General features: G+C 58.4%; 3 protein-coding genes across 8 annotated transcripts in view; 2 read left to right on the top strand and 1 right to left on the bottom strand.

Annotated features, from left to right (window-relative positions):
* COASY (Coenzyme A synthase) overlaps positions 1-1,672 on the top strand; it is a 4,383-nt gene extending 2,711 nt beyond the window's left edge. The window contains exons 5-10 of one of the 2 annotated variants that reach the window (XM_032396565.1): positions 153-342; positions 442-506; positions 693-777; positions 948-1,045; positions 1,136-1,282; positions 1,384-1,672. In XM_032396565.1, the coding sequence (XP_032252456.1) occupies positions 153-342; positions 442-506; positions 693-777; positions 948-1,045; positions 1,136-1,282; positions 1,384-1,434 (636 nt within the window). In that variant the 3' untranslated portion in view covers positions 1,435-1,672. The remainder of the gene's footprint in view (positions 1-152; positions 343-441; positions 507-692; positions 778-947; positions 1,046-1,135; positions 1,283-1,383) is intronic. The other variant, XM_032396564.1, reaches the window with a different exon arrangement.
* Positions 1,673-2,262: 590 nt separating this feature from the next.
* Positions 2,263-6,302, top strand: MLX (MAX dimerization protein MLX). Of its 3 annotated transcripts, none has more exons than XM_032396566.1 (8): positions 2,263-2,725; positions 3,092-3,128; positions 3,564-3,653; positions 3,931-4,037; positions 4,298-4,397; positions 4,605-4,704; positions 5,062-5,263; positions 6,033-6,302. In XM_032396566.1, exons 1-8 carry the CDS (start codon positions 2,273-2,275, stop codon positions 6,087-6,089), a joined length of 1,146 nt encoding a protein of 381 aa, XP_032252457.1. In that variant the 5' UTR covers positions 2,263-2,272; the 3' UTR covers positions 6,090-6,302. The 3 variants fall into 3 exon arrangements, with proteins under 3 accessions (XP_032252457.1, XP_032252458.1, XP_032252459.1); XM_032396567.1 differs by having other exon boundaries at positions 2,263-2,563; XM_032396568.1 differs by lacking the exon at positions 3,564-3,653 and having other exon boundaries at positions 2,263-2,563.
* Positions 6,303-7,191: 889 nt separating this feature from the next.
* Positions 7,192-11,415, bottom strand: PSMC3IP (PSMC3 interacting protein). Of its 3 annotated transcripts, XM_032396570.1 has the most exons (8): positions 10,981-11,415; positions 10,780-10,880; positions 10,517-10,606; positions 8,436-8,547; positions 7,801-7,946; positions 7,648-7,701; positions 7,466-7,525; positions 7,192-7,385 (listed from the first exon to the last, which is right to left on the bottom strand). In XM_032396570.1, the coding sequence occupies exons 1-8, from the start codon at positions 11,012-11,014 to the stop codon at positions 7,329-7,331; spliced, it is 654 nt and encodes a 217-aa protein (XP_032252461.1). In that variant the 5' UTR covers positions 11,015-11,415; the 3' UTR covers positions 7,192-7,328. The 3 variants fall into 3 exon arrangements, with proteins under 3 accessions (XP_032252461.1, XP_032252460.1, XP_032252462.1); XM_032396569.1 differs by having other exon boundaries at positions 7,192-7,525; XM_032396571.1 differs by lacking the exon at positions 10,517-10,606 and having other exon boundaries at positions 7,192-7,525.
* Between the last annotated feature and the right edge of the window lie 633 nt (positions 11,416-12,048).

Genomic DNA, 12,048 nt, shown 5'->3' on the forward strand with positions numbered 1-12,048 from the left:
CCCCCCCCCCCCCTTTTCCCCCCCCCCCCCCCCCCCCCCCCCCCCCCGTCTTGGGTGGGCTGGAAATGCTGGAGAGTAAAGACTGAAGAATTCAGTCCCAAGCATGAGTCTGAAGACCCTAGTAACTGGGGTTCCCTGTCCTCCACCTTCAGAAGAGGCCAGAGCTACCCACACACCTGTACGTGATTGGGCTGACGGGCATCAGTGGCTCCGGGAAGAGCTCAGTAGCTCAGCGGCTTAAGGGCCTGGGGGCGTATGTCATCGACAGTGACCAGCTGGGCCATCGGGCCTACGCCCCAGGTGGTCCTGCCTACCAGCCTGTTGTGGAGGCCTTTGGAACAGGTAATACGTTGGGGGGGGGGGGGCGGGGAGGGCTGGAAGTGGCCTGAAGTGAGGAGATGGCCTGGCCTCCTTGCCCAGTCCCGTGTCTCTGTCGTCCAGATATTCTGCATAAAGATGGCATTATCAACAGGAAGGTCCTAGGCAGCCGGGTGTTTGGGAACAAGGTAAACACACTCCTGTCCAAGGGTTTCTCAGCTGCTACTAAACGCAGAGGTTGGGACCCAGTGGACCTCTCTGGTCTGGTCCAGTGTGCCACTTTCCACTCATCTGTTCCCAACCACCTCCTCCCTGGGGCTGGCTCCATCCCCGAGGGAAGGTAAACTGTCCGCGTCCTCTGTTCCCCTCCTCAGAAGCAGCTGAAGATTCTCACGGATATCATGTGGCCGGTTATTGCAAAGCTGGCTCGAGAGGAGATGGATCAGGCTGTGGCTGAGGGTGAGTGGGAGGGAGGATGGGAGCAGCCCAGAGGGACATGAAGCAGATTCTCCTCCTGGGAGCTTCCCCACCCCAAGCCAGACCCTCTACTTTCCTTGGGACTAGGCCTCCTTGGCTCTCTGATAGCGAGTGGCAGTGTGCTGCTGGCAGTGACTGGGGTCTCCCCACAGGAAAGCACGTGTGCGTGATCGACGCTGCTATGCTGCTTGAAGCTGGCTGGCAGAACATGGTGCATGAGGTGTGGACCGTTGTCATTCCCGAGACTGAGGTATCTGGACCCCATCTCCCACCCCAGCCCCGCTGCACACCGCAGCCCGCTCTGAGCCAGTGCGCTGACCTGTGCTTTGTCTGTGTCGAGGCTATACGACGCATCGTGGAAAGGGATGGCCTGAGTGAGGCTGCGGCTCAGAGCCGGTTGCAGAGCCAGATGAGTGGGCAGCAGCTTGTGGACCAGAGCCACGTGGTGCTGAGCACCTTGTGGGAACCGCATGTCACCCAACGCCAGGTTGGTGCTGAGGGAAGGGCTGGGTTGTGGGGAAGGAGTCTCCGGTGGGTGCCTGCCTGACCCTGTCCTCTCTTCCTGCAAACATTCTGGCCCGCTCAAAGGTGGAGAAGGCCTGGGCCCTCCTGCAGAAGCGCATCCCCCAGACGCCGTAAGGCCCGTGGCTGACATTGAGTTCTCTGTGGGGCCCAAGTGGCCCCTGGAGCTGCCAAGAGATTCAGCGGTGAGGAGGAAGGGGGGCCTCAGGGCTCATCCTGGTTGGGCCTAGAGGGCTCTGAGCCAAACTGGGGAGTGCAGGGCTGGGCCTGGCGGACACACGAAGCCTACCCAGCTTGCTGGTGTTTGGCCATCACCGAGGATGTGGCTCGTTGGGGGAGCAGGCCTCTGTGGCATTCCGTGCCTACTCCTGCCCAGTGCCTGGTGCCGACGGCCGACTGTGGCCAGGGCAGACACTGCAACTTGTAACAGAATTAAAGATGAATGTTGCCGGGTGCTGCCTGTACGGTGTCTGCTTCCTGCCCGGATGCCTCTGGTTATCTTTGGAAGCCTTGAGCTGGAAGCCAGGAGTGCAGTGGTTAACAGCTTGGCTTTTGAAGCCAGCCAGACTGAGGTCAGCCTTGGTCCTATCACTGGTAGCTGTCTGCTTTGCGAGAAGCTACAGACTTTCTAGGTTCCTCAGTTTCCTGATCTGTAAAGTAGCCTAACTTGGCCAGCAGGCTCTCTGAAAGCGTTTCTTCCACTGGTCTCCTGCCAGACGCCTGGCTGCGTGTTGGAGGACCGGCCTTCCAGAAGCCAGGCGGGGCCTCTGCCCTCACGGAGCGGGCAGGCCGGCGGGGTCGGCCCAGGTGGCCAGGCCTGCGCAGCCACGGGGCGGGCTGCCTGCAAGGGTGGGGGTGGGACACGCGTCCCCGGGAGCCGTCTGGGCCCGCACAGCGCGTGCACACAACTATCGGCAAACCGGACGAGCCCTTCGAGGGGACCGCATTTTACAGAATGTACTTCACGTCGCGGCAGCAGGGACGCCCACCCCGAGCGAGGGCAGAGAAGACAACCGCGTCCGCTCCGACGCCAGTGTCCCCTGCCCACGGGTTCGGTGTTTCCGGGCTGCGCATGCGCGCCCCTCGCCCCGCCCTCCGCCTCCGGCGCGTGGGTTGGTGGGTTTGGGTCACGTGGGTGCGCCTCGCCTCTTCCTCGCGGCAAGGGGCCCGCCCGCGGGCTGGTTTCCGGTTCGGTGGGTCGGAGATGACGGAGCCGGGCGCCTCTCCGGACGACCCCTGGGTCAAGGCAAGCCCCGCGGGCGCGCACGCCGGCGAGGGGAGGGCGGGTCGGGCTCGTGCACGTGGGGGGGCCGGAAGACGAGGGGATTCCTTGCAGTCCCCAAAGGTCCCCCCGCCCTCCGGGCCCCGGGGCTGCAGAGAAGACAGCTCTCCCCCCGCGCGTGCCAAGGTGGGGAGACAAGTGACGCGTGTGTGCACGAGTGTGAGGGGGCAGGGTTTGGGGGCTGGGGAGGCGCTGGAGCGGGGGTGGGGGCAGACGGGGTCATGCGGAGGGGCGGTGCTGCCATGGCCTCTCCGCTCTTGGCTCCCGGGGCAGCCCTGCAGTCGCCTGCGCACCCCAGGGGGATGTGTGTGCTCTGTGTGTGTGTACACGTGTGTACGCCCGCGCGCGTGCATCCCGCAATTGCCTGCGCACCCTGGGGGGTGGGTATGGGTAGGGGTGTGTGTGTGTGTGTGCGCGCGCGCGCGGCGCGCGTGAAAGGAGGTGCGGTCCCCGGGCGGAGGTCTAATGAGCTGCTCCTTTGCTCCTTTGCAGGTGGAATATGCCTACAGCGACAACAGCCTGGACCCCGGTGAGTGCCTCCCCCATCGTCTCCAGCTCCCTGGTGACACTCCCACTGCAGCCCTGTAGATTCCCGTGGTCTCGCCAGCCACACCTGAGCACAGCCCACTGTCCCGGGACAGAGGGAGGAGCTGCAGGACGGGGGCAGGCAGCATAAAGCAGGGAGGCGATGACAGTAGTGAAGCTAGCCACTCCCTCCCCGTCACTGTGCCCGTCTTGTGAACCAGTGGTGCCAATCCAGGCCCACGGAACAGTGTGGACACCAGGGACAGGAGCACTGCAGCATGGCACAGCAGGAAGCGGATGACCCAGCATGGGTGGCTTTTGGGTTGAAAGAGAGAGATCAGCATTTAGGGATCAGGAAGCCATTGTACCCACAGGTGTCTCTGGGTCTAATAGTGTTCCCCGGCCCTACCCCTTAGTGATTGGGACCTCTCTTTTCCAGGGCTTTTTGTAGAAAGTACCCGAAAGGGGAGTGTAGTGTCCAGAGCTAATAGCATCGGTTCCACCAGTGCCTCTTCCGTCCCCAATACAGGTAGGCAGCAACATGCCCTCACCTGGGGGGGCTCAGAAATACCATCGTTTTAGTATATTTCCTAGACAGGAAGCTCCAGTCATCCACATGGGGGTGCTGGAGGCCTAGTGTAAGCCACAGGCTCTCCCCATCTCTCCCCTCATCTAGGACATTAGGTTCTTCTGGCCATTTGCTGTCTCTGGGTACTAGTTTTTTCTTCCCCGCTGGGGCAGGGTGGGTTAGCTGGGCCCCACTGGGCCTCAAAATGACCTCTTCCCGCCCCCAACTTTGAGCGTAGATGACGAGGACAGCGATTACCACCAGGAGTCCTACAAGGAGTCCTACAAGGACCGGCGGCGGCGAGCACATACACAGGCTGAGCAGAAGAGGAGGGACGCCATCAAGGTGACTGGGGAGGCCTGCAGCTCAGCCAGCGCAGGAGGGCCTTATGTGTTTCAGATGCACTCTGCCCCGACCTCATCAGATAGCCCAGGCATCCTTGCGGGCAGCTAATCTAGGCCCTGGACATGAACACCTCCCTCCTTCCAGCACCCCCACCCCTTTGGTTTGAGCATGGAACTCGGTTCTCGGAGAGAAAGCTTGGAGCCAGTTTGCCTTAATCCGTCAGAGTTAAGGAAGCCTGGTTTCCCCTGCTGTCTCCACAGAGAGGCTATGATGACCTTCAGACCATCGTCCCCACCTGCCAGCAGCAGGACTTCTCCATTGGCTCCCAAAAGCTCAGCAAAGCCATCGTTCTGCAGAAGAGTATGGCCAGCGAGAGCCCTGGGAGTGGTTGGGGCCAGCGGGGCTGTAGAAGAGGCCAGAGCCTTCTACCCACTCTCAGCCTGGCCCTGGTGGGAGGGGGGTGGTTATGGGAGTTGGGGACTGGGGAGGGGAGGGAGGGGGGAAGGGGAAACAAAGTCAGCCTCGTCCTTCTGGTTGAAACTTCCTCTGTGCCCACCCCCACCGCAGCCATTGACTACATCCAGTTTTTGCACAAGGAGAAGAAAAAGCAGGAGGAGGAGGTGTCCATGCTACGCAAGGACGTCACGGCCCTAAAGATCATGAAAGTGTAAGGGGGGCGCTGAGCTGGGGTAGCCAGGGCTTCTGAGCCAACTTCAGTTCATACCTTCCTCTCGTTCAAAGGTCACGTCAGCTACTACAGGACAGATAATCCTCTGCCTCCCTTAGGTGGCCACTTAGAGGCCGGACTCTGTCCCCCAGCCGTCCCTGATGCATAGCAGATACTCAAAGTCCCTGTGGGCTTCGTGAAGGGGAGGGTGGAGAGGGGTCACCGCTTCGGTCCCAGAAGCAGTATCTAGCCGATGTTGACTACCTCCCAGCAGCTCTCCGGGAGCCCCTTCCTGGGGGAGAACCTCGGGTACCGGAGCTGCTGCAGTGCCTGAGCCCTGTTACTGCTCGCTTTCAGGAACTACGAGCAGATTGTGAAGGCCCACCAGGACAATCCCCACGAGGGGGAAGACCAGGTCTCTGACCAGGTCAAGTTCAATGTGTTTCAAGGCATCATGGACTCCCTGTTCCAGTCCTTCAATGCCTCCATCTCCGTGGCCAGCTTCCAGGAGCTGTCGGCCTGTGTCTTCAGCTGGATTGAGGAGCACTGTAAGCCTCAGGTACGGGGCAGCAGTGGCCGTGGGGTGGGGGCGGGTCTCCTCCCCTCCCCCAGGCCAAGTGGCCCAAGTCCTAATTTGTTCAGAGAGCGAGGGCAGCAGCTTTTAGGTTTCTTGGAGGGGTGTCTCCCTTCTTTGCTTCCTAGCCCAGATTTTCCTGTTACGGTTTCATTTGGCGAGACTGATGGGGCACTAAAGTCCCGCAAGCCTCGCTCTGCCCCTTCTCAGCCCCCGCCCCCGTGCGGCTGCCCAGTGCGTAGCCCTCCTCACCCTCATCACGGCAGCGGACTCACAGGGCACGTCTGGGAAGTCCTGGCCGCCACCCCCAGGCCTGTTGAAGTAGTTTGCCCCGGGGGTTTGTCAATCTTTGTAAGGGGGGCAGCGTGTGAATGCTGTTGCGGGGAGTCTTCTGCTTCTGAGGACTGGTTGCCTTTTCTGAGGCTTGACTTGCATCTGGAGTCTTTTTTGTTTCCTGACATTTTCTGGAAACACTTTAAGCGTACTGCAACCCTGACACTCACGAGCCCACCACCTACATGTTACCATTCCCGTTTCTCGCCTTTGCTTTCCACGTAGCCAGCTGGGCCACCCCTTTCCCCATCCTGTTGCACGGACATTTCAGAGTAAACTGCAGCCGGCAGTGCGGCCCACGGGCTTTTCCCGTTGCGCTCTAGAGAGCACGCCTGGCCTAGGCGCGTCCCCGAGCCGGCTCCGTCCTCGCCTCTGTCCTTGCCTCCGCGTCAGCTGTGTCTCCCTCTGCTGCCCCCGCCAGACCCTCCGGGAGATCGTGATTGGCGTCCTGCACCAGCTGAAGAACCAGCTGTACTGACCGGCTCCCGGAACCCGCAGAAGAGCCAACTCTGCTTGGCCACAGAGCCACTGGGCTTCTGAGGTCGGACTGCGACGCTGCACACGGGGCCGCTGGCTCCCGGTGTTTGGTTCCCTGGCACCCCTCATCCTCAGTGGGGCTGGGGTGTTTGTTTTGTGAAAGCTTTAATTTATTATATTGACCACAAAACTCGAGCCTACTGTCTTTCCCCCTCCCCATAAAAGTCCTCGGGTGGGGGGGGGTCTGCTCTGGGCACCCCCAAGAGTTCCTGGCCTCTCCCTTTGTAAGCCTCAGATTTTTGCTCCTTATCTACACATATCTGGAAGCTACTATTGCATTTGGTTTGGTCTCTTGGGCCAGATTTGGGCAACATCTGGACCAAGTTTGGCCATTTTGGCAGTAGCGGGACAGGAAAAAAGGAACGTGAGGAGATATTCCCACAGCCATGAAGTGTGACAGGCCGCCTGGTACCTGGGCTCGGGCTGCCAGGATCCTGCCCTCGCCTGCTACTCCACTGCCTCTCCTTTCCTGCTCCCTACGTGCTCCTGCCCTCTCTGTCCCCAGAGGCAGGAGCACAGCACAGAGAAGTGTGACACAGCACTATGTATTAAAAGGTTTTTGTTTTTTTAATTTTTTAAACACCAACAGTGCAATTTTGCTAAAGTTACAATTTTGGAAAATGAACTGGGCCTCAAAACCACTCCCAGCCTTCCCGTCAAGTGTATCTGGGTCTCTGCCATCTCCGTGCTATGTGCATTTCTCCCAGGACCTGGGGCCAGGGTGAAGGGGTAGAGAAGGTATTTAAAGGCCTCCTGGGGTACAGAGCCCAGAGAAGTCCTGGGTAAGGCCTTGGGCTCCTTGAATGCTGTGTACAGTAGCCTCTCTCTACCCTGTAGCCTTCCTCAGGGTTGACATCTGGGACATTTGGTTATCCAGAGGAAATTAAGTATTTATATATCAAATTATATTACAATAAATATTGCCAAATGCTTTCCTTTAGTGCTGTTCCAAGATTGAGCATTCAGTTCAAGCAACTGGAATGTAGCCAGTGAAAGGAGCCTGACCATCCGCTGTGGGCTCGCTCGCTCCCTGCGCCCCATACTCTGGCCCCTGCCCCTCTCCCCGCCACTCTGCCCAAAGGCAGAAAGCAGGAACAAAAAAAGAAGCCGACCTGACGACCTGACGGAGGCAGCCAGCCCAGGACCTCTCTTTCCATCCCCCGTCCTGCGGGAGGACCCCTCAAGGGTCTGGGAGCTTCACGTTGTAATCCTCATCTGTCTCTATCCCGACTTCCTCCTGGGGCAGGGAGACAAGTGAATGAGCCCTCCTCGGACGGAGCGCCCAGGGGAGTGAGGACGGGGGAGAGAACCACTTACAAAGAACTGCTTCTTGCTCTTGGGGTATCCTTCCAGAATTGCATCCGACAGCTCTGTTGCCTTACAAGAAACAAAACCACCCCTTTTCAGGTGGGTGGTGGGCACCGCCTGGCAGAGCCACGCTACTGGGCAGTGGTTTCTCCTGCCATTTCTCGGGGCCTGCCCGGAGCGCGCACACTCACCATCCTCTTCCGCTTCCTCCACTCCTTGCAGTACTTCTGCCTCTCGCTGTACACCTGGACGGACAACAGCTGCCTCTAGCCCCTCAGCTCGGTGGCAGGTGGGGGCCAGCCGCCTCCTCGCTCCGCCCCGCTCCCGCGGCCCTCCCAGCTCACCCGCTCTTTCTCTTCCGGAGTCACGTGGTTGGTGGCTGCTTTTATATTCTTCAGTCTCTCTCTGTAGCCAGCACATTCCTTCTTCAACTCCTGGATCTCTTTCTGCATCTCCGGTGTGGTCAGGGCACTAGTTAACTCCTTCAGCTCTGAAACCATAGCTCTCTGAGGTCCCTTCCTACCCCTGAAGATGGGGCTTTGTCTTTCCCAGGGGGTGCTGCCTGAGGCAGGAGACTGGGCCCCCACCTTGCTCTAGGTTCTACACACAGGGTCCAGAATGAGTTCCATATTCTGGAAATGCTCAGCAGAGATGAAGGCTTACAGAATTACCAGTTTATTCTAGTTTTCTTTCCTCCTTCATCTACCAGCGGTGGTAAAGTGAGGTTGAACACTTCCCTGTAGCCAGTTAAAGAAGCAGGCACAGAGGGAGCGTGGGCCCAGGACACTGATAATGTTAGGGAAAGCAAATGCATGTCTTGCCCACTTACATTTAAAACGCATGAGCTGTTCTCTCTTTTAACATGATGCCTGTGGCAGCCGAGCAGAGATTCACTGACGCAAAACCATCCACTCTGTAATTCCTGACCTCTAGACTGACCCTGACCCTAGGGGCCCCTTTGGGGGCTGCCCAGTCCTACCAGCCTCCATGTGGCGGCAGCCCTGCTGTAGGCTCTGCACCTTAGCCGTGAGGGCCACGATTTTGGCATCCAGGCCTTGGAGGTCGGCGTCACTCACCATGGCAAACTGGTCCTGCCAGAGGTGAGAGGAAAAACAAGGGGGCTGATGTGAGGCACAGGAGGGGAAGCCACATCTGGGAGCAGGGGGCAGCATCACACACATGCAAGAACGTGGGGCTCCCCAACCCTCCAGAGGGCCTGGGAGAACAGCAGGAGGGTCCTGTGAGAAACCACTCAGTTTAGTACTGGGCCCAACTAACAAGGTATAAACAAGAAGTTAAAACCTGGGGCCTGTCTTCAAGGGGCTTCAAGGCTGGCAGGATGCCGAACACGGCAGAGATCTCAGTTTAGTGGTAATACCGCTCACTGGGCTAAAGGAGTAAAGGAACATTCTTCCCAAGGTAGGGCTACCTAAGTTGCACGTTCCCACAACAGGAAGAACCGGGACAGGTACAGAGGCATGGCGGGCAGTACTGAAGGGACTCCGGGGCAAGTCTGAGCAGCCCGTCCGCTGAGACCAGCTGCTGCCAAGGACAGCGCTGGGGCTCTGCGGGGTCTTGTCAGTGGTGATGGGGAGCAGGTTAGGAAGAGGCGGAAGGCCAGTCTGCACGCCACGTCCTGCCAGATACAGGGTTTTGAAAACAAAAACTGATTGAAACACAGCCACGCCTGCCCGTTTACATACTGTCTCGGGCTGCTTCTGTCTACGTGGCAGACACGAGTGGTCGTGACAGCTGCGTAGCTGTGACAAGAGGCCATCTGGCCTGCAAAGCACAAAAATATTACTGGTCTGGCCCTTTACAGAACAAAATCTGCAAAATTCTCCCTTAGGGGATCTTCATTAGAGTAATCACATAATGAAACCTATTTTAGGAAAATTAGCCTTAATGGTGGTTTGGTTCAGTTAAACTAGTATTCAGTGTCTACTGGATGTTCGCTCCTGAGGTGGGGGTGCTGAGCAAAGGAATACAAGTGAGAAGTGGGGCTGCCTTAGGAGAGCTGCAGTCCAGTGTGAAGACGTGCAGAAAGATAAACGCAGTACAGCATCCCTCAGAGAGGTGAGCGCCTGAAGAAGAGGCGATTAGAGAATTCGGGGAAGGTCTCTGGAGAAGGTGATGCCTGAGGCGAATCCTAAAGGATGAGTAAGCGTTAGCTGAGCAAAGAGGCAGAAGAGGAAGAAGGGTCTTTGAAGCTCCAGGCAGAGGAAAGACACAGGAGTAAAACTCATCTAAATGGTCCAGTACTGGTGAATGGACCCAGAAGGTACAGTGAGGCAGGCGGTAGCCCCGGGCCGAGGCTCCAAGTACCTTTTCCCTGTTCTAGGGGGCGCTAGAGTTTGAAGTCGGGCAATGGCACTATTGCCAATCAGACCCTTCTGGCTGCAGTGTTTACGATGGCTGAGGAGGCCAGAGCAGATGTTAGGAGGGTATCAGGAGAGATGAGGAACACCTGATGGAAAGGAGAGGGCGGAGTCAGGAAGGGGGAAAACCAACAGGGCAGTGGGGAAAGAGAAGAGTGACTCACTCCCCAGTCTCTGGGTTGGGTGAGGTGTGACTCCACAGAGGTAGAAGCAGGTAAGAGCAGCCCATTTAGGGAGATGAGGCATTCTACTTTAGCGATATTAGTATTGACTCAGAAAGGCCTGGAAGGCTCCAGGTGGTGGGCTGGCCCAGAGATACAAAATTAGTGTTATCTGTGTCGGGAGTGAGGGGTGGGGACAGAAGGCGAATCATTTGGCAGATGGTGGTTCTAATCTAGATGCCTGGGAAAAGAAACTTCCAAGCGGGAATGGATCCTGGCAGCAGCAATTCAGGGTCTTCTGTCATCGATCATGTCCCGAATCTGGAAGTCTCACTAATCTGGGTCACAGCAAGGGGAGTACGCACCTTGATTTAAAGGGTGCCTGGGGCCCTTTTCATGGCGTAAGACAGGCTGAGTTTCATGGGGTGCCTCAAATTCTCCAGAAGAGAGTTCATTCTAGAGACTGGTTCACCTAATGTCGGGGTCTCACACGGGCGATAATCTGCACAGGTTTCCCTCACCTGGTCGGCAAAATAGATCTTCTGCTTGCCGTACACCTTCTCTTTGATTTTGCCTTGCTGGGCCAGCTGCTCTAGCGCCTTCACCACCGCCTGGGGGAGGGGGGGACGGGCGGGCAATCAGAGGAATGATTTCGGGGGCCCAGATCGGGAAGCGCCCGACAAGCCTTAGGAAGCCCAAGGCTAGAATGGCAGCTTCGAGAGGGCAGCACCCCAGACTGATTCGAGGGGACCCAAGGGGAGGAATCCCAGGAGAGGGTCCTCACCGCCTTGCCCAGTCCGTGTTCCCGCTGCAGGTTCCCGAACATGTCCTGGGCGCTGTAGGGCCGGTTCTGCTCCTGCAGGTACCTCAGGAGGATCCCGGGGGCTACGAGGAGACGGGGCAGGGGTGGGGGGGTCACTCAACCGACGCCTCGCCCGCCCCCCGCCCCCCGCCCGGTCTCCCCCGCGCCCACTGCCCCGTTTACCTCCCCCCGCGGCCTCCGCCCGGCCTTTACTCATGGCCTTTCCCGCCGCTAACTCAGAAAGCCGGACGTTGCGGTTGCTCGGGGCAACGGCTGCTTCCGGCGACGAGAAGGGCGGGTCGCAAGCGTTGATTGGCGGGAGGGGACGTCTTCGCGAGGCACGAAGCAACCCTTCCCGGGCGCCGCAGTTCGGTCCAACCCGGAGCCGAGCGCCAGCCTCCGGGGTCTCAGCGGCGGAGGCGCGGCGCTAACTCCAGAGCGCTCCTACCCGCCCCCCTGCCGCTCGGGGCGTGGGCCGAAGTCTCGAAACCCACTTCCAGCGGCGGCTGAGCTCTCGTGACCGTGAGCTGGGACGGTGTTCCCGGGGGGAGAAAGCTTAGGATCAGCTCCCGCCGGGCTAGCGACTTGCTCAAGGTCACAGGGTCAGTTACCCACAGGGACGTGTCCTCTCCCACGGCCCAACGTTCTTTTCGTCGATAAGTCTCATTTGTAAAATAGGAACAAGAGGTACTAGCAGGAGGGTGGTTGGGAAGACACGAAAATGCGGAAGAGCCCTGGAAGCATAGCGCTACCCTTATTTGCGGGTTACTGAGCCTCGCACACAGGGGGCGCTCAACACGTGCTGTGGTTTGGAGGCCAAGGAAAGGCAGGGTTGGGAGGGGGCTACTGTTAAGCCGCAAAGCTTGTAGAAAAGTTTCCTGTTGGCCGAGTCGATCTTATGGCAACACCTGGCAGGTGTTTTCCATTCCTGCCCACAGTGGCCAATGGGACAAAGCCTGAAATAAGTGTTTCTAGTTTCTGAGGTCAGCTGAAGGCCAAAGAGCAGCTGTCCCTGCAGCTCAACCCAGAGGAGGAGCATGGTGCTACTTTTTAAAGCCTGTTACCTAAAGTCTCATTAGCCTTTGATGCAGGTACTTGTCTTCACACAGCCAGAGAACAGTATTAAGAATTAAAAACGGGGATGCCTGGGTGGCTCAGTTGGGTGTCTGCCTTCAGCTCAGGTCGTGATCCAGGGGTCCTGGCATGGAGTGCCACATCGGACTCCTTGCTCAGCAGGGAGCCTGCTTTGCC

The sequence above is a fragment of the Phoca vitulina genome, unplaced genomic scaffold (assembly GCF_004348235.1).
Source record: "Phoca vitulina isolate PV1807 unplaced genomic scaffold, GSC_HSeal_1.0 scaffold92, whole genome shotgun sequence".
Classification (NCBI taxonomy): Eukaryota; Metazoa; Chordata; class Mammalia; order Carnivora; family Phocidae; genus Phoca; species Phoca vitulina.